This window comes from Microcaecilia unicolor, chromosome 2 (genome assembly GCF_901765095.1).
Source record: "Microcaecilia unicolor chromosome 2, aMicUni1.1, whole genome shotgun sequence".
NCBI lineage: Eukaryota > Metazoa > Chordata > Amphibia > Gymnophiona > Siphonopidae > Microcaecilia > Microcaecilia unicolor.
The window spans coordinates 329881368-329902318 of record NC_044032.1 but is presented as its reverse complement, the minus strand read 5'-3'; the positions used below and the strand labels follow the sequence as shown (position 1 = coordinate 329902318).

Sequence of the window (20951 nt, the reverse complement as noted above, 5' to 3'; positions counted from 1 at the left end):
AGTGCGCATAACAGAAAAGGTGTCACACTCGCCCGAGAGCCACATCAGAACCAGGGAAACGCTGTCACAGGATAGAACACATTCTGCTGTCATGGAGGTGGGTACGGCATTTGAGGCTGGCATACAGGCTGGCAAAAAAGTTTGTAAAGTGGGTTTTTTTTGGTGGGAGGGGGTTAGTGACCACTGGGGGAGTCAGGGGAGGTGATCCCCGATTCCCTCCGGTGGTCATCTGGTCAGTTGGGGCACTTTTTTGGGACTTGGACCTGAAAAAAGGGTCCAAATAAAGCGGACCAAATTCTTGTCCAAAACGCCCTTCTTGTTTCGATTATCAGCTAAAGACGCCCATCTCTCCTCGGCTGATAACCAAGCCCCAGTCCCGCCTTCACCACGCCTCCGACACGCCCCCATCCACTTTTTTCGTTCCTGCGACAGAGTGCAGTTGAAGACGACCAAACTCGGCTTTCGATTATACCGATTTGTTCACCCACAGGAGAAAGACGGCCATCTCCCGATTTGGGTTGAAATATGGGCATCTTTCTCTTTCGAAAATAAGCTGGATAGTAACATAGTAGATGACGGCAGAAAAAGACCTTCATGGTCCATCCAGTCTGCCCAACAACATAAACTCATATGTGCTACTTTTTGCGTATACCTTACCTTGATTTGTATCTGTCTTTTTCAGGGCACAGACCGTAGAAGTCTGCCCAGCACTAGCCCCGCCTCCCAACCACCAGCCCCGCCTCCCACCACCGGTTCTGCCATCCAATCTCGGCTAAGCTCCCTAGGATCCATTCCTTCTGAACAGGATTCCCTTATGTTTATCCCACACATGTTTGAATTCCGTTACCGTTTTCATCTCCACCACCTTCCGCGGGAGGGCATTCCAAGCATCCACCACTCTCTCCGTGAAAAAATACATCCTGACATTTTTCTTGAGTCTGCCCCCCTTCACTCTCATTTCGTGTCCTCTAGTTCTACCGCCTTCCCATCTCCGGAAAAGGTTTGTTAGCGGATTAATACCTTTCAAATATTTGAATGTCTGTATCATATCACCCCTGTTTCTCCTTTCCTCCAGGGTATACATGTTCAGGTCCGCAAGTCTCTCCTCATACGTCTTGTAACGCAAATCCCATACCATTCTCGTAGCTTTTCTTTACACCACTTCAATTCTTTTTACATCTTTAGCAAGATGCGGCCTCCAAAACTGAACACAATACTCTAGGTGGGGCCTCACCAACGACTTATACAGGGGCATCAACACCCCCTTTCTTCTGCTGGTCACACCTCTCTCTATACAGCCTAGCAACTTTCTAGCTATGGCCACCGCCTTGTCACACTGTTGCGTCGCCTTCAGATCCTCAGATACTATCAACCCAAGATCCCTCTCCCCGTCCGTACCTATCAGACTCTCCCCGCCTAACACATACATCTCCCGTGGATTTCTACTCCCTAAGTGCATCACTTTGCATTTCTTCGCATTGAATTTTAATTGCCAAACCTTAGACCATTCTTCTAGCTTCCTCAGATCCTTTTTCATGTTTTTACACTCCCTCCCGGATGTCCACTCTGTTACAGATCTTAGTATCATCCGCAAAAAGGCAAACTTTACCTATTTGGCGGATCTATTTTGCCTCTCGTGGTATAGGTTAATCGTTCTTGTTTATGGTGTAAATCTTTTATTCGCCATTGAAGGGAAAGGTTTGCTTTGTAGTGGTCGGACCATGGTATAGCTGTCCATTTTGTATCTGTTAGTACAAGATTTAATTCTGAGGAGAATTTGTGTGTAATGATGTCTAGTGTGTGTCCTTTAATATGGGTTGACTGCATATTTGGCCATTGAAGATCCCATAGTTGGAAGAAATCCTTGCATTCATGCATGTTTATTGAGTTAGGATCTTCAAGGTGAAGGTTTATATCCCGTACTATAAGAAGGTTGGAGATAGAAACACATGTGTTCGATATAAAGTCCATAAAGTGTGTTTGGCAATCCTGCCAGTTACCTGGTGGCCTATAAAACAGGATTACATTTAGTTGGCCATGCAGGGTTAGATGATTGATTCTAACTGAGGCAATTTCAAGTTGGGGAAGTATGGATTCGGCTATAGTTGTGACGATGAAGTGGGATCTATAGATTAGCTATGCCTCCTCCTCTCTTTCCATTACTTGTCCAGTGGGTAATTCTGTAACCTGGGGGGCATAGATCTAAAATTATGGGGTCTTTAAGGCCATGAATCCAGGTTTCACTTATGAATAGAAGGTTGAGATTGTCTGTTGTGATCCAGTCTGTTATTTTGTTAACTGCTGATCTAGCATTTATATAACCCAGTTGGATTGATTGGTAGGGGTCGGTTGGGGACGAAGATGTATTCATTTTTATTAGTTGTCTATCCTCTTGGTATCTGGGTTTGTTGTGTCCTTTCTTTCCTTTCTGTTGGTTGTGCCCGTGAGTAGTAGATTTTCCTTTTAATTGGTTGTTATTCTTTTGGACAGGTGTATTGTTTTTGGGTTGTCTGCAGGGTTTGTGTACTGTGGGTAAATTATTGTCTGTGAGAGGGGTTATCAGTGCGTGGTAGATTAGGAGAAGAAAATAGATTATTAAGAGCAATTTTTTAATATTCATATTGGTGTTGATTTGTATAATATAGTAGGAGCTGATGGAAGTCAGTGGTCAACAGTGCAAAGCAGTAGTAACTGATGACAATTTACAGTTAGTAGTGCAATTCAGTGTAATGCAGTATGGTGCAGTAAAAGTAGTTAGAGGTCAAAAGTCAGCAATATAAGTACTACAATTCAGTATAATGCTATACGATGCAGAGAAAGCATTTAGAGCTCTAAAGTCAGCAAACAAGTCAGTAATACAGTTTAGTATACTGCTATATGATGCAGAGAAAGCAATCATAGGTCAGTAGCCAGTAATACTAGTTAATAGGAACCTCAAGAGCTGGTGGAGATCAGTGACCTGAAGTCCATAGCATTGGGAGCGACTCAAGATCAGAAGTCAGCAGTATAAGCAGAAGGAGCATCATAGTTGAAGCATCATAGTTAATCCAGAACGAAACCCTGGAAAAGGTAATAATTGAAATGGAAGGCATACAAGTTAGTAGAATGAAGTAGGTAGTGTTCACTTTGAACTCACAGCTGAGAGGCAAGCGTAGATAGGATCCTCATGTGGGTACGGGTTGCTCCCTACACGGCGGTCGGTGTGGACGGTGTGGGTCGACTCGGACTGGACGTGGGCTCTTCAAATCTTATTCTTCCCACTGCAGGAGCATCCCAGTAGTTGCTCCTGTCTCCTGCCCTCCTCGCTCTGCATCCACATGTGCTACTCCCTTCGCAGCGGTCGGTGTGGGCAAAGTGGGACAGTGCAGGTCGGCTGCGAGTTGTCTTGGACCTGGTTGTCGCACCTCGAGAGCGTTGTCGGCAATTCCTCTTCTCGTCCGCCGTCCTCACTCTGCAGCTGCGTGTGCAGCGCTCACCACTATATTGTTCTCTCCCGACCTCAACGTGCATCCAGCTGGCGCCTCTCGTGGTCCACGGAGGCTGGTCCGGTTCTTGGCGGCAACCCATTTGGCAGGGTAATGCTGCGGCTCTGGGCGGAAAGGAAGCCAGTGTCGGTAGTCGACGGCAGCGGTGGTAGCCTGATTGGCAGTTATAATCGTGTGAGGATCTAGGTTTGTGTGGCTGTCGACCGGACAGCAGCTGACTGATGTGGCTGGAGCTGTGATCGAGTCCCCACGCTGGACCGCTTGTAACGGTAGTCCGCGGTATGCCCTGGAGGTGTCCCACGCTCAACAGTGCCCTTCGTGTGCGGGCCACCTGGGGAGGGCCGTCGGAGATGCTTGCGGTTGCTCGTCCAGCGGTCTGCAGGTGAGGTCTTCTGTCCGAGGGGCGGGTGAGGATCGAGTCCACCTAGGGCCACGCCTCAGCCACGAGGGAGGGCTGGAGCTGCGATCGAGCCCCAGCACCGGACCGCTTGTCCCGGTAGCCCACTTTATGCCCTGGAGGTGTCCTGCGCTCAGTGGACCCTTCGTGTGCGGGCCAGGCAACTGTGCGGTCCCATTTACAGCTGGATCCTAACCAGGGGTCACTGGAGCAGCAGCTCCGTGACCCTCTTGTCGGCGGCCATCTTATATATTATCTACATTCTATCTAAAATCCACTTTTAAATGATATCACATTATTTTTCTGTGACAGACAAAAATTCGGTTTTATTATAAAGGATATAGAATGTTTTATAGTTTTTGTTTTGGAGAAATACATTTTAAAAACCATTGATTTTCTTTTAAGTTTTTACATTACATCTGTTAAAATCTCTGCTCTTTTTTGAACAAGTAAACCTCATTTAAGAGTTTGTTTTCCAAAGGAAGACTCGTAAATTAAAATAATGTGACAAGGCAGTGGTTGGGGTCAGAGGGATGCTGGCATGTATAGGAGAGCCATAACCAGGAGAGAAAAGGAAGTGATCACGCTTTTGTACAGGTCATTGGTGAGGCTTCACCAAGAGTATTACTGTGTTCTTTCTGGAGGCTATATCTCAGAAGGAGAGAGAGATAGACTAGAGGCAGTCAAGAGCAGGCAACCAGAATGGTTAGGGGTCTGCATAAGAAGTCATGTGAAATGATAGTAAGGGATCTAAATATGTATACCTATAGAAAGAGGAGAAATATAAAGGGTATGATAGAGACAAATACCTAATATTAATGCTCAAGAGGCAAACTTTTTTTAATAGAAATGAACTAAGCTGCAATATAAAGTTGCAAGGGGGTTAGTGAATAATTGTTCTCTGAAAGAGTGGTGGATGCCTGGATTACCCTCCCAGAAACAAGAGTAGAGACATAAATAGTATCAGAATTCAATAAAGCCTGGGATAAACATAGAGGATCCTTGGAGGTAAGAGAATAGAAATGAAGCACTGGGGTAACTGCACCTTGTTTTTGGCGGCTCCCTCCAGCAGTGCGGGGCTCCCTGCCGTCATTGTCGGCTCGGTGCTGAGCAACCGATGTCCCTGGGTGATGTTGTCATTTTCCCCCCTCCGGCGCCTTGCCCCGGTTGGGCGATGCCTGACTTTGTCCTGGGATCTCCGGCCAGCCTCTCTACTCCGCTGGGGATTGGCCACCCCCACGATCGGGTTCCTGGTCTCCTCCCTCTCTCTCTGCCTTCCTGCCTATGGGCTGTCTGTTTCTTTTGTTCCCCTCTCCCATTGGTGACTTGGCTGCATCTCTTGTTCTTCTCTGCCCTATGGCAGCTCTCCCTCTCTGCCAGTTCCTGCCAACACAATTTTTGCTGAGCCTTCCCTCTGCCTCATTGCTTCGGCTTCTACTTTGGTAGCTCCATTCCTAATTTTGCATTTTGTATCTTCTCTGCTTACCTGATTACCGGTTCTCTGTCTGTACCTGAACTTCTCTTTGCCTGCTGCCTGCCTGTTTTACCCTAGTTTGTACCTGGACTTCTCTTTGCCTGCTGTCTGCCTGTTTGACCCAAGCATGTACCTGGACTTCTCTTTGCCTGCTGTCTGCCTGTTTGACCCAAGCATGTACCTGGACTTCTCTTTGCCTGCTGCCTACCTGTTTGGCCCTAGCTTCTTCCTGGATAATTCATTGCCTGCAGCTTGCCTGTCTGACCCTTTCTCTCTAGCCTCTGCTCTCTTAAGTCTGCTAGCCGCCCGCACCTAGGGGCTCAACCTCTGGGGAACAGTGGTCATTGCAGGTGAAGCCTCAGGGTTGCCCAACTGCTGAGTCAGAACCCAGGCCTTCCCCTATTCCCAGACTCATTGGCATTCTGCTTGGTACAGGAACTCACGAGTCTGACATGGATCTACAAGAAAGCATTGGGATTAATCTATATGGTATAGCAGTTACATCCTTAAAAGGCAGTGCTACTACTTTAACATATTGGGTGAGCAACACGGAGGAAGGGGGAGGTTTCATGTGGGAATTTATATGCACATTTACCCAAAGTGGACGAATCACTGCTGGGCAGATTTTTCTCCTTTATCTGCCATCATTTACTGTGTTACAGTCATATTTGTACTGTGTTTATTTTACAGTTGTGGTTGAGTTTTGCTCCAGTAGCTGACAAGACAGCAGACTACTTTCAGCGTTCCCCAAGTGAAGTCAACTGGTTATCACTTGTCTATTTGATAATTACTATTCCATTTGGATTGCTGACGACATGGATACTGGACACTACAGGACTGAAGTTTTCTGTAAGTTTGACTTTTATAGGGTACATATTGTTAAGTTATATAGTTATCAGTTGTATATAGGGCACTCCCTTCTTGCCTGTAAGGGGGGAGCTGAACAGAAGAGACTGAAAAAAAAAATACAGTACACATAAAACCACTACTACTACTTATCATTTCTATAACGCACAACACTACCAGACGTACGCAGCACTGTACACTTGAACATGAAGAAACAGTCCCTGCTCAAAAGAACTTACAATCTAATCAGAACAGACAAACAGGATAAATTAGGGAATTACTAAGGCAGGAATGATAAAACATACATGGGTACTGTACAAGTGAGTATGGGTTTGCAGTTAAAAGCATCATCAAAAAGGTGGGATTTTTAGCCTAGATTTGAAGACGGCCAGAGATGAAGCCTTGACTTACTGGCTCAGGAAGTCTTTTCCAGGCATATGGTGCAGCAAGATAAAAGGAACGGAGTTGGCAGTGGAGGAGAATGGTACAGATAAGAGATTTACCCAATGAACAGAATTACCAGGAAGGAGTGTAGGGAGAGATGAGAGTGGAGAGGTACTGAGGAACTGCAGAGTGAATGCACTTGTAAGTCAATAACAAGAATTTCAACTGTATGCAGAAAAGGATAGGGAGCCAATGAAGTAACTTGAGGAGAGGGCTAATATGAGCATAGTGACACTGGCAGAATATAAGTCGTGCAGCAGAATTTTGAACAGATTGAAGGAGAGGAAATGGCTTAGTGGGAGACTTGTGAGAAGCAAGTTGCAATAGTCTAAGCGAGAGCTGATAAAGAGTGTGGATAAGGGTCTTGGTAATGTGCTCAGAAAGGAAAGGATGAATTTTGGTGATATTGAGAAAGAAACGACAGGTTTTAGCAGTCTGTTAAATATGTGCAGAGAGAGAGAGGAGTCAAAGATAACCCCAAGGTTTCGAGCTGATGAGACAGGGTGGATGAGAGTGTTATCCACAGAGACAGAAAATGGGGGAAGAGGAGAGGTAGGGGGAAAGAAAAGAAGCTCAGTCTTGGTCATGTTTAGTTTCAAATGGCGGTGAGACATCCAGGTAGCAGTGTGAGACAGGAAGGCTGATACTTGGTCCTGGATTCCTTCTGAAATTTCTAGTGTAGAGAGGTAGATCTGGGAGTCGACAGCATAAAGATAATACTGAAAACCATGGGATGAGATCAGAGTATCAAGGGAAGAAGTATAGATGGAGAAAATAAGAGATCCCAAGACAGAGCCCTGACGTACACCAACTGATAGTGGGCTAGAGTATACACTAAAAGTACGATAGGAGAGATAAGAAGAAAACCAGGAAAGAACAGAGCCCTAAAATCCAAATGAGGACAGCGTATCAAGGAGTAGGCAGTGATAAATAGTGTCAAAAGCAGCAGATGACTTGAGAAGGATGAGGATAGAATAGAGACTTTTGTATCTGGCCAGGAACAGGTCATTTGAGACTTTAGCAAGGGCTATTTCAGTTGAATGAAGAAGGCAAAAGCCAGATTGAAGTGAATCAAGAATAGCTTGAGATGAAAGAAAGTGAAAACAGCGGTGGTGAACAGCACGTTCAAGTATTTTGGATAGGAAAGGGAGGAAGGAGATGTAGCGATAGTTGAAAGACAGGGTCCAATGAAGGTTATTTCAGGAATGGTGTAACTACGGCATGTTTGAAGGCATCAGGAACAGTCGCAGTGGAAAATGAAAGATTGAGGATATGACAGATAGGAGAGATGACAGTAGCAGAGAAAGTGCTAAGTAGATGGGTGGGAATAGGATCAGAGGACAGAGGAACAGGTAGTTAGTTTTGAGGAGGAAAGAAAATGTGCAGTTTCCTCTTCAGTGATTTAAGAAAAGGAGGCAGGGGTTGAAGGAGGGTTGAAAGAATGTACGGAGAGGTGGAGGTGACTTGGTTGAGAATTGAAGGTTAATCTTGTGAACCTTATCATGAAAGTACTCAGCCAGAGTCTGGGAAGAAAGTGAAGGGGGAGTTGAAGGTGAAGGCACTTTGAGGAGAGAGTTCAGTGTAGCAAAGAGATGCCGAGGGTTTGAGTCAAGAGAGTTTGTCAACTGGATGTAGTAGTCCTATTTGGCAAGTGAAAGAGCAGACTGGAAGGAGGTCAGCAAGAATTTGAAATGTATGAAGTTGGCATGGGCACGGGATTTCAGCCAAAGGCATTCAGCAGATCGGGCACAGGAATGTAGGTAGCGGATTCTAGAGGTTGGGGTTTGGTACACCTTACAGATTGGGAAATGGGAGGAGTGAGAGTATCCAGATCAGAGGAGAGAATAGTAATATAGGAAGAGACAGCCTCATTGACTGACTTGGATAACATAGTGGTTGAGAAGAGGATTGAAACATTGGAGGACAGAGTAGAAGAGTCAATAGCCTGAAGATTCCTAAATGCATTGGTGGAGATTGGATGGGACTGGGGGGGAGGTTGTTTAAGTGTGAAAGTTATCAGATGAGAGGGGAAGAGCTGAGGCACAGAAACTGGAGAATGAGCAGTTGGAGAAGATAAGATCAAGACATTGGCAATTCTGGTGAATAGGTGTAGTGGAGTACAGTTGAAAATTTAAAGAGTATGTTAAAGTGAGAAACTGAGAAGCATGAGTTGGGGAGGGATCATTAGCACGAATGTTAAAATCCGCAAGAATGAGGGAAGGAGATGAAGGTTCAAGAAAGAAAGAAAGCCAGGAGTCAAAGTCGGTGAGAAATGAAGAAAGGGATCTATCGGGGGTCGATAAATGACATCTACTCAGAGAGGTAGTGAATAAAAGACACGTTTACGTGACTAATAATTTGCATGATTCTTTTAAGCAGGAGCTAAAGTGCAAAATGCAAGACTAAAAATATTTTTAGTATCAGATGTTTATTTTCAATGTATTTGGAAGGTTTAGGTTAGAATTCTGCTTCTCTTGGCAGCACAAGTAATGCTCAGTCTATTTGCTCAGGAGAAGCATGGGAGCAAAATAGTTTTATAATGGGTTTTTATCCAGTATTAATAACATTTCACCAATGATATTAAATAGCATTTACCTTTTTTTTAGTTCATTTTTCAATATCTGATTAATAAAGGGTTTTTTCTTTCTCCTCTTATATTTATGGTTTATTTTATTTAATATACTGCAGCTTTAAAGTAGTCTCATTGTTATCGCATTGCTTTTATTAATAGCTCAGTTCTGTATCATATACTGTATATTTGCTTTTCCTGTGCTTATATAGAGGACAGTCTTATAATAGGTTATTTAGGCATGTAAGACAAAAAGGCACATATGTTGTGCCTGTTTTATAAAGGCCACTACAAAGACAAAAAAATGTTATGGGCTGTGGATATGTTGGATCGCTAGACCAAAGCAAAAACAAAAAAATCACCATTTTATGATAAATCTATCAATTAATTAAAGGAAAGAAAAAGCCTCAAAGAGCTCAAGAATCATGACAATTTACAGAGCTATAAACAGATCAACAAGATCCTCTCCATCATCGGCCAAAAAACCTTCCTTTTATATATATACTCTAAATGTCTCAATGTACATATGCTGTTGATCCAAAATTCAGTTTAACAATAAATTCGGTACCAATCAGAATTAAATGGAACAAAGCAATTCAGTATCAAGTCTCCCTGCTGTTAGTGTGTTTAATGTCTTATATTTATTTGTATTAATACGTGTTTTAAATTGTAAACTGCTTAGAACTGTAGATCATGCGGTCTGTAAGTTTTTATAAATAAATATGTGTATATGTGTGCATGTCTGTGTATGTTTTAAATTGTCAATAGGTTGACAAAGTCCACATCTTAATACTTGTCAAAAAGCAGTGAGAAATGCAAAAGTAAAGCACTTATCTCAGCAAGGCAATTCGAAGACTTGTGCTGCACCAATCTCTTCTCGCCATGCCCCAGGCCAACAATGGCCAGCATTTCGTTCTGCTGCTTCAGGTACCTGGTTGGCAGAACTGCTTGGTGTCAACAGCATATCTGATACTAAGTGCCTGCTACATTTGATTATGTGCCTTCATAAAACAGGTCCTTGTGTGACTCATGAAAGCTATTACTATTTATAGTATGTTGGAATTGCTCTGTAGGTCATGAGTAACATTTGTAGTGCTTTGTGTTACTTCACACTATATGCCTGTTGTTGGATTTTGGATTTGGATTTACACCACACCTTTCTCATTAATAGCTCAAGGCACGTTACATTCAGGTACAGTAGGTATTTTCCTGTCCCTGGAGGGCTTACAATTTAAGTTTTCTATCTGAGGCAATGGAGGGTTAAGTGATTTGCCCAAGATCTCAAGGATTATCTGTGGGATTTGAACCCTGGCTTACCTGTTTCTCAGTCTGCTGCTCTAACCATTAGGTACAGCTAATAGAGTTAATACATATTATATGTATTAGCTGTACCTAAAGTTTGGTAACTCAGCGGCAAATTAAAGACAAGCAGAGCTGAAGCCTGGTGGCCATTTTGCATCCTACCACACACATTGATAGGTAAATTATTTTATGTTTGGCAGTAACCTCAGAATTTCTGTTACAGTACTGTTGAACATACATGGCCAAAAGGAAGACTGAGAGCCAGGTGTTTAAATACCTGCATATATTTCTAGAATACTGTAAATACTATTCTTCAATATGTTGTATTATTTTGCTGTGCATTATTTTGATTTTTTTGATACATTATTCCCTGGCAAGCATACAGTGTGTATAATGCCAAACCATAACAGAGGTACTAGGGGAGGCAGCTTGTAAACAGTGAAAAGTTCTTCCCTGCTTTGTTCAAAAGTGCTCCTAATGTCCCTTATGTTTTTTTTTTGTTTGTTTTTTTAAGTGGTGCTCATACAAGGGGGAGCAGTTTCCCCTTTTGAGCTCTGATAAACATCCAGTATTTCAGAGTAGCTATAAACTACATGCAAACAATTAGGGAAAGTACTCAGAGTATGGCTCATGAAATTCTTTCCAGTCTCCCTGCTGTTAGTATGTTTAATGTCTTATGTTTATTTGTATTAATACGTGTTTTAAATTGTAAACTGCTTAGAACTGTAGATCATGCGGTCTGTACGTTTTTATAAATAAATAAATGTGTGTATATGTGTGCATGTCTGTGTATGTTTCTGTAAGAAGTGCTCATATGGCAATGTAACAGAAAATCTTGCTCACGTCAACTCAGTCATTCATTCATTCATTTAAGTATTTATATACCGCTTAGACTTAAGTGGTTTACAGTTTAATTTTACAAGCACTTGATCTGTCCCTAGTGTGCTCACGGTCTAAGTAGTACATTGTACTACTTTTGTACCTGGGGCAACAGAGGGTTAAGTGACTTTCCCAGGGGCACAAGGAGCTGCAGAGGGAATTGAACCTGGTTTCTCAAGATCTCCACCCACTGCTGACCTTCAGGTAGCAGCAGGAATCAAACCCAGTTCCTCAACCCTCTACACTAACCATTAAGCTACTCCTCCACTCCAGTCCTTTGCTTGCAAAGAAAATTTTTCTCACGTCAACTCGGTCCTTAGAGGGAACATTGGTCCTAGCTTTGCCTATTTTGCTATGCAATGCAAGTACAGCACTGAATATTGGCTGTACCCACATCAATCCTGGGTATCACCACACTCCTGGCATTGAATCTAGAGGTATAGAAAGTGTATACTTACTTTTATACATTTGTTCTTAGGCATTCTCAGGGTTATAGTTTGAGTAGAGCAGGGACAGAGCGGTGATGTATAGGTATGAGAATATTTGTATTCTGCCTTAATTCCATCAACAATTGGCTCAAGGTCAACCATTTGAATCCTTTCAAAACTGTGTCATCCTGGATCACAGGACACCCACTTCAGATCTCAACTGTTCTGACTCTTCAAGGATGCCCTATAACTTTAGTTGACTCCTTTAGGTATTTGGGAGTCATCCTAGACTCCCAATTAATTTTCCATTCCCATATAAATTCTATAGTTCATTCTATTTTTTAGACACTTTGATGCAGCTATCTAGATGAATCTTCATGCATAACTTTATTCTTGTGTAGACTCTAAGTTTGACTATTGTAATGTTATCTATGCCGGTCTCTCTGTTTGTTTATTAAAACGACTACAGTCTGTTCAAAACACATCGATTAGACTCCTCACATACTCCACCTTGCGAGATCATGTTACCTCACTTTTTGTTTAAAAATACCATCTTGGAAGTCCAGACCAGATGTATTCCACTTATTTACAAAGGCAGAAAGAAGAGCATATGACAGCCAGCATGATAAAAAGTGAAATGATAGGTGATTGCCTACAGCTCATCATGGCGAGATACAAATTAAAGCTGAACACTGAAAAAACAAAATTGCTACTAATAGTCTATAACCCAGACCCATAGTTAAAACAGGTCACAATCAGAAACTTGACTTATCCTCTGCAGCAAACAACTAAACTGCTGGGTGTGCTTCTGGATCAGTCTTTGCCATTCAACTTTTGTATCTCAAAGCTGATAAGCAGTTCTTTCTACTTGATGAGAAACCTAAGATGAATAAGGAAAATTTTCAAGACGCTACAATTCAGACTGTTAATACAATCACTATTACTGCTGAAACTAGACTGTTGAAACCTCTTACTACTCAGAACCTCAAAAAAACAACTATCCTGCTTATAATTGAAAGAGAAAAACACCTATATTGCTACCCAAATCGGGAGATGGGCATCTTTCTCCCATGGGCGCCCCAATCGGTATAATCAAAAGCCGATTTTGGGCGTTTCCAACTGCAATCCGTCGCGGAAATGGGTAAAGTTGATGGGGGTATGTTGGAGGCGTGGTGAAGGCGGAACTGGGGCGTGGTTATCGGCCAAGGAGAGATGGGCGTCTTTAGCTGATAATCGAAAAAAAAGGCGTTTTTACCGCGATTTTTGGGTCACTTTTTTTGGACCGTTTTTTTCACGAACAGGTCCCAAATAAGTGCCCCAACTGACCAGATGACCACTGGAGGGAATTGGGCATGACCTCCCTGGACTCCCCCAGTGGTCACTAAGCCCCTCCCACCAAAAAAACCCCACTTTAAAAACTTTTTTTCCAGCCTGTATGCCAGCCTCAAATGCCGTACCCACCTCCATGACAGCAGAATGTGTTCTATCCTGTGACAGCCTTTCCCTGGTTCTGATGTGGCTCTCGGGTGAGTGTGACACCTTTTCTGTTATGCGCACTGCAGAGTCACATCAGCAATGCATTGTGGTGGGTGTAGGGTATTGGGCTCCGTGATTCCACTTGCTTGTAGCAAATGTTCACGATGTTGGTAGTTGGTAGGCTCTACTCCCATGGGCTCTACTCCCATGGTGCTTTTCCCCAGAGTGTGCCCTGTTTTGTTTCCGGTAGTCCATGAGGTAGTGGCCATTTTTGTAAGCCAGTTTTAGATCCCTTTCACGTGTTAGCCACGTTAGAGAACTTAGTTCTTACCTTGAATGTGGCTGAAAGAGGGCATTGTACAGCATTCTGCCAGCTCTGACCTACTACTCATCTCAGTACCAGGGAGACTCGTTGCCAGTGGGGCATAACCTCTGATCTGCAGTTAACTGTGAGTAAACGTGCTTATTCCAATAAAGGACGTTTTCGGAGAGATTAGTCTTCAGGTGTCAACTGGTGTGCCAATGTTATATAGCAGCAACAAGTCCTAGAGGCCTGCGTGTATGCAGGTCCCTGGAGCACTTTTAGTGGATACCGCAGTGCACTTCAGGCAGGTGGAACCAGGCCCATCCCCCCTCCCTGTAACACTTGTGCTGGTAAATGGGAGGTCTCCAAAACCCACTGTACCCACATGTATGTGCCCCCTTCACCCCTAAGAGCTATGGTAGTGTTGTACATTTGTGGGTAGTGGGTTTTGGGGGAGGGGGGTTGGGTGCTCAGCACCCGTGGTAAGGGAGCTATGCATGTGGGAGCGTTGTCTGAAGTCCACCGCACTGATCTCTAGGGTGCCCAGTTGGTGTCCTGGCATGTCAGGGGGGCGAGTGTACTGTGAAACTTGGCCCCTCCCATGACCAAATGACTTGGATTAGGACGTTTTTGAGCTGGGTGTTTTTAGTTTCCATTATCGCTAAAAAAAACAAACGCCCAGCTGAAAAACATCCATTTTTTCGAAAATACGGTCTGTCCCACCTCTTCACGTACCCGTTTTCGGACATAGACGCCCATGGAGATAGGCGTTCGCGTTCAATTATGCCCCTCCACGTAAACTACAATAGGTCCTAAACACAGCAATCTGGTTAATCTGAAAAAAAACACAATCGCATCTCCCATCTATACCTAGAACTACACTGGCTTCCTGTGGAGGCAAGAATTCAGTTCAGGTTATCATGCATGGTATTCAAAATTCTCACAGGAGATCATTTTAGCTATTTTGATCACGCTTGTGAATTTTACCAATAATAAAAGAACGAGAAGATCAAAAAGCAACTCCCCCTTCACATTCCCTTCCCCAAAAGATGTAAGATGATTCAGTGTCTACACACAGCTAGTGGCATACCGGGCCCCCAAAATCTGGAAAGACTTGAGGCTAAGCCTAGACAAATTACAAAATTATACATAGTTTAGAAAGCAAGTAAAAACAATCCTCTTAAAAAAAAAAATTCCTATGCTAATGCTGTTCTGGCCTCATATACCTGAACTGAGAAGTTCTGAGAGAAGAGAACATTTCTCTGGTAAGTGAATGCTATTTTGCTATGTGCTTTGGAAACTTAAAGATTGGGGTTTAAAGGAGGAATTGTAGGTTAGTATTAGGCAAAATAAAAATATAAAAAGCAAATTTTATCAACTAATCTTCATAGTCTTTTCCACTTAGTTTTAAAAACTTTGTACCACAGCATTAACAGAAAGAATCTAACAGGCACTGCAGGATCAAGTTTAGTTTTCCCGCCCACCCCTAGGACAACTCTTCATTTATAGTCAGTTATTGTAATTAGGGTAACAAGCAAGGAGTGCTCTTACAGAGTTTTAAATACATTTCATTACCATCTAAGAAGGAAACACTAACTAAATCATACAATATACTATATAAACTAAAAGACACTTTTATATTAGGCTAATATCCTTAATACTGTAGCAAGTTTTAAATTATTGAAAAACTCAAAAACACTAAGATGGAGTCAGCAGTCCATCAGCGAGAGGGGTGCTATCCAGTCTTTTGCATTGAGTGTCACATGTATGATTATCTCCCGGTTGGTGAGATGTCATATGTGTGTGCCCGATGCAAAGAGCTCCTAGCTCTCAGGGAACGTGTCCGTTCTCTTGAGGCTAGAGTAGCAGACTTGGTGGAGCTGGGGGAGACAGAGAGGTACATAGAGGAGACCTACAGGGATGTTGTAGAGAAGTCCCACCTCCAGTCTGGTAGCTCTTGTGCTACCTTGGAGGAGGGAGGTCTCCTAGAAGGAGAGCATCACCCTGGTGAAGTAGGAAGTACTCTTGTAGCCAGGACCTGCCCACCAGGGGATGTACTATCCTCTTGCATCGAGGATATGTCTCCAAGTACTGCCCGGGAGGGAAAGGTTAGGACAGCTGTTGTAGTTGGTGATTCGATCATTAAGTATATAGATAGCTGGGTGGCTGGTGGACGTGAGGATCGCCTGGTAACTTGCCTGCCTGGTGTGAAGATGGCGGACCTCACGCGTCACCTAGATAGGATTTTAGATAGTGCTGGGGAGGAGTCGGCTGTCTTGGTACATGTGGGTACCAATGACATAGGAAAATGTGGGAGAGAGGTTCTGGAAGCCAAATTTAGGCTCTTAGGTAGAAAGCTCAAATCCAGATCCTCTAGGGTAGCATTTTCTGAAATGCTACCTGTTCCACTCGCAGGGCCCAAGAGACAGGCAGAGCTCCGGAGTCTCAGTGCGTGGATGAGACAATGGTGCAGGGAAGTTGGTTTTAGATTTGTTAGGAACTGGGCAACATTCTGGGGAAGGGGGAACCTATTCCGAAAGGATGGGCTCCACCTTAACCAGAGTGGGACCAGTCTGCTGGCATCGGCATTTAAAAAGGAGATAGAGCAGTTTTTAAACTAGAAATGGGGGGAAGGCCGACAGTTGCTCAAAAGCGCATGGTTCAGGATAAGGTATCTTTCAAAGATATCACCAAAACAGGGAAGATAGGGTATCCTGATAGTGAGGTTGCAAAAGAGACTGTAGTAGATCAGGTATCCCTAAATAAAAATCAGACAAAAGATGACAAATTAGTACTGTCAAGTACTAAGCATGATGTAAATAGGAGCAACAAACACAGTTTGAAATGTCTATATGCGAATGCCAGGAGCCTATGAAATAAGATGGGAGAGTTAGAATATATTGCACTAAATGAAAAATTAGATATAATAGGCATCTCTGAGACCTGGTGGAAGGAGGCTAACCAGTGGGACACTGTCATACCAGGGTACAAATTATATCGTAGTGATAGGGTGGATCGAATTGGTGGAGGGGTAGCATTGTATATTAATGAGAGCCTTGAATCAAATAGATTGAAAATTCTGCAGGAAACAAAACACTTCTTGGAATCAATGTAGATTGAAATTCCATGTGTAAAGGGGAAAAGGAGAATGATAGGAGTGTACTACCGTCTGCCTGGCCAGGATGAACAGACGGATGCAGAAATGTTAAAGGAAATTAGGGACGCAAACAAACTGGGCAACACAATAATAATGGGTGATTTCAATTACCCTGATATTGACTGGGTAAATGTAACATCGGGACACGCTAGGGAGGTAAAATTCCTCGATGAAATCAAGGACAGCTTTATGGAGCAGCTGGTACAGGAACCAATGAGAGAAGGAAAAATTCTAGACCTAGTCCTTAGTGGAGCGCATGACTGGTGCGGGAGGTAATGGTGCTGGGGCCGCTTGATAACAGTGATCATAATATGATCGGATTTGATATTAGCTTTGAAGTAAGTATACATACGAAATCAAATACGGTAGCGTTTAACTTTAAAAAAGAGACTATGATAAAATGAGAAGAATGGTGAAAAGAAAACTTAGAGGAGCGACTTCGAGGGTCAAAACTTTACATTGGGTGTGGATGCTGTTCAAAAACACCATCCTGGAAGCCCAGGCCAAATATATTCTGCCTATTAAAAAAGGAGGATGGAAGATCAAACGACAGCCAGCATGGTTAAATAGTGAGGTGAAGGAAGCTATTAGAGCTAAAAGAAAATCATTCAGAAAATGGAAGAAGGAACCGACTGAAAATAATAAGAAACGGCATAAGGAATGTCAAGTCAAATGCAAAATGCTGATAAGGAAAGCTAAGAGGGACTTCAAAAAAAAGTTTGCGTTGGAGGCAAAAACACATAGTAAAAATTTTTTTTAGGTATATTAAAAGTAGGAAGCCGGCAAAAGAATCAGTTGGACCACTAGATGACAGAGGAGTAAAAGGGGCGATCAGGGAAGACAAAGCTGTAGTGGAAAGATTAAATGAATTCTTTGCTTCGGTCTTCACCGAGGAAGATTTGGGTGGGATACCGGTGCCGGAAATGGTATTCGAAGCTGATGAGTCGGAGAAACTTAATGAATTCTCTGTAAACCTGGAGGATGTAATGGGGCAGTTCTACAAACTGAAGAGTAGCAAATCTCCTGGACCGGATGGTATTCATCCCAGAGTACTGATAGAACTGAAAAATGAGCTTGCAGAGCTATTGTTAGAAATATGTAATTTATCCTTAAAATCGAGCATGGTGCCGGAAGATTGGAGGGTGGCCAATGTAACGCCGATTTTTTAAAAAGGTCCCAGAGGGGATCCGGGAAATTATAGACCTGTAAGCCTGACGTTGGTGCCGGGCAAAATGGTAGAGACTGTTATTAAGTACAAAATTACACAGCATATTCAAAAGCATGGATTAATGAGACAAAGAGGGGCAAAATCGAACGTGAACGCCCATCTCCATGGGCGTTTATCTCTGAGAACGGGTACGTGAAGGGGCGGGACAAACCATATTTTCTGAAAAAATGGGCGTCCATCTTTTTTCCGATAATAAGGTTTGTGCCAGCCAAATGCATCGGATTTGAGTTGGGTGGTTTCGTTTTTCAGCGATAATGGAAACTGAAGCCGTCCAGCTCAAAAATGACCAAATCCAAGGCATTGGGTCGTGGGAGGGGCCAGGATTTGTAGTGCACTGGTCCCCCTCACATGCCAGGACACCAACCAGGCACCCTAGGGGGCACTTGTAACAGTTAAAAAAAAAAAAGTTAACTACCTCTGAAATCCATAGCTCCCTTCCCTTGGGTGCTGAGCCCCCCAAATCCCCCCAAAACCCACTCCCCACAACTCTACACCATTATCATAGCACTTATGGCTGAAGGGGGGCACCTAGGTGTGGGTACAGTGGGTTTTGGGGGGGGGGGTTGGAGGGCTCCCATTTACCACCACAAGTGTAACAGGTAGGGGGGAATGGGCCTGGGCCCATCTGGCTGAAGTCCACTGCACCAAGTAACAACTGCTCCAGGGACCTGCATACTGCTGTGATGGAGCTGGGTATGACATTTGAGGCTGGCATACAGGCTGGAAAAAAAAGTTTTTAAAGTTGTTTTTTGTGGGGGGAGGGGTTAGTGACCACTGGGGGAGTCAGGGGTGGTCATCCCCGATTCCCTCCGGTGGTGACCTGGTCATTAAGGGCACTTTTTTGGGACTTGTTCATGAAAAAAAGGGTCCAATAAAAGTGACCCAAATTCGCACTAAAAACGCCTTTCTTTTTTCGATTATCGGCCGAGGACACCCATCTCTCCTCGGCTGATAAACATGCCCCAATCCTGCCTTCACCACGCCTCTGACACGCCCCCATCAACTTTGGACGTTTCCGCGACAGATTGCAGTTGAAGATGCCCAAAATCGGCTTTTGATTATACCGATTTGGGTGCCCACGGGAGAAAGACGCCCATCTCCCGATTTGGGTCGAAATATGGGCGTCTTTCTCTTTCGAAAATAAGGCGGAAAGTCAACATGGATTTAGTGAAGGGAAATCTTGCCTCACCAATCTACTACATTTCTTTGAAGGGGTGAACAAACATGTGGATAAAGGGGAGTCAGTTGATATTGTGTATCTGGATTTTCAGAAGGCATTTGACAAAGTACCTCATGAAAGACTCCAGAAGAAATTGGAGAGTCATAGGATAGGAGGTAGTGTTCTATTGTGGATTAAAAACTGGTTAAAAGATAGAAAACAGAGAGTAGGGTTAAATGTTCAGTATTCTCAATGGAGAAGGGTAGTTTGTGGGGTTCCCCAGGGCTCTGTGCTGGGACTGCTGCTTTTTAACATATTTATAAATGACCTAGAGATGGGAGTCACTAGTGAGGTAATTAAATTTGCTGATGACACAAAGTTATTCAAAGTCGTTAAATCGCGGGAGGATTGTGAAAAATTACAAGAGGACCTTACGAGATTGGGAGACTGAGCATCTAAATGGCAGATGACGTTTAATGTGAGCAAGTGCAAAGTGATGCATGTGGGAAAGAGGAACCTGAATTATAGCTATGTCATGCAAGGTTCCACGTTAGGAGTCACGGACCAAGAAAGGGATCTAGGTGTCGTCGTTGATGACACGTTGAAACCTTCTGCTCATTGTGGTGCTGCAGCTTAGAAAGTAAATAGACCGTTAGGTCTTATTAGGAAAGGAATGGAAAACAAAAATGAGGATGTTATAATGCCTTTGTATCGCTCCATGGTGCGATCGCACCTCGAATATTGTGTTCAATTCTGGTCGCCACATCTCAATAAAGATATAGTGGAATTAGAAAAGGTGCAGAGAAGGGCGACGAAAATGATAAAGGGGATGAGACGACTTCCCTATGAGGAAAGGCTAAAGCGGCTAGGGCTCTTCAGCTTGGAGAAAAGGTGGCTGAGGGAAGATATGATAGAGGTCTATAAAATAATGAGTGGAGTTGAACGGGTAGATGTGAAGCGTCTGTTCACGCTTTCCAAAAATACTAGGACTAGGGGACATGCGATGAACTACAATATAGTTAATTTAAAATGAATTGGAGAAACGTTTTCTTCATTCAACGTTTAATTAAACTCTGGAATTCATTGCCAGAGAATGTGGTAAAGGTGGTTAGCTTAGCGGAGTTTAAAAAAAGGTTTGGATGGCTTCCTAATTGAAAAGTCCATAGACCTTTATTAAATGGACTTGGGGAAAATCCACTATTTCTGGGTAAGCAGTATAAAATGTTTTGTAGATTTTTGGGATCTTGCCGGGTATTTGTGACTTGGATTGGCCACTGTTGGAAACAGGATGCTGGGCTCGATGGACCTTTGGTCTTTCCCAGTATGGCACTTATGTACTGATGGCAAATCAAAGTAGGTTGTAAATCCCGAGGGACTGTCAAGGTATCTCTTTCAATCCTTGTTAGACTGCTTGTACCTATGTGGTCTAGAAATCCAAAATAAAATAATGTGAAGAAAATAAGAAGCAACATAAGCAATGGCAAGTTAGATGCAAAGTATTGATAAAGAAGGCTAAAAGAGAATATGAAAAACTTGCCATCGAGGCAAAAACTCACAGTAACAACTTTTTCAGGTACATCAGAAGCAGAAAGCCTGTGAGGGAATCCGTGGGACCATTAGATTATGAAGGACCAAAAGAGGCACTCAGGGAGGGCAAGGCCATAGCAGAGAGTCTGAATGAATTCTTTGCTTTAGTCTTTACAGAAGAAGATATAAGAAATCTACCTGTATCTTTTAAGGGTGATGGTGCTGAGGAACTGAAAGAATCTCGGTGAACCTAGAAGACGTACTGAGCCAAATCAT

The 20951-nt window shown here is 43.3% G+C and overlaps 1 protein-coding gene across 2 annotated transcripts in view; it reads left to right on the top strand.

Moving 5' to 3' along the window:
* SLC49A3 (solute carrier family 49 member 3) overlaps nt 1-20951 on the top strand; it is a 423803-nt gene that overhangs the window by 118118 nt on the left and 284734 nt on the right. For both annotated transcript variants that reach the window (XM_030194348.1, XM_030194349.1), the window contains exon 3: nt 6047-6205. In XM_030194348.1, the coding sequence (XP_030050208.1) occupies nt 6047-6205 (159 nt within the window). The remainder of the gene's footprint in view (nt 1-6046; nt 6206-20951) is intronic.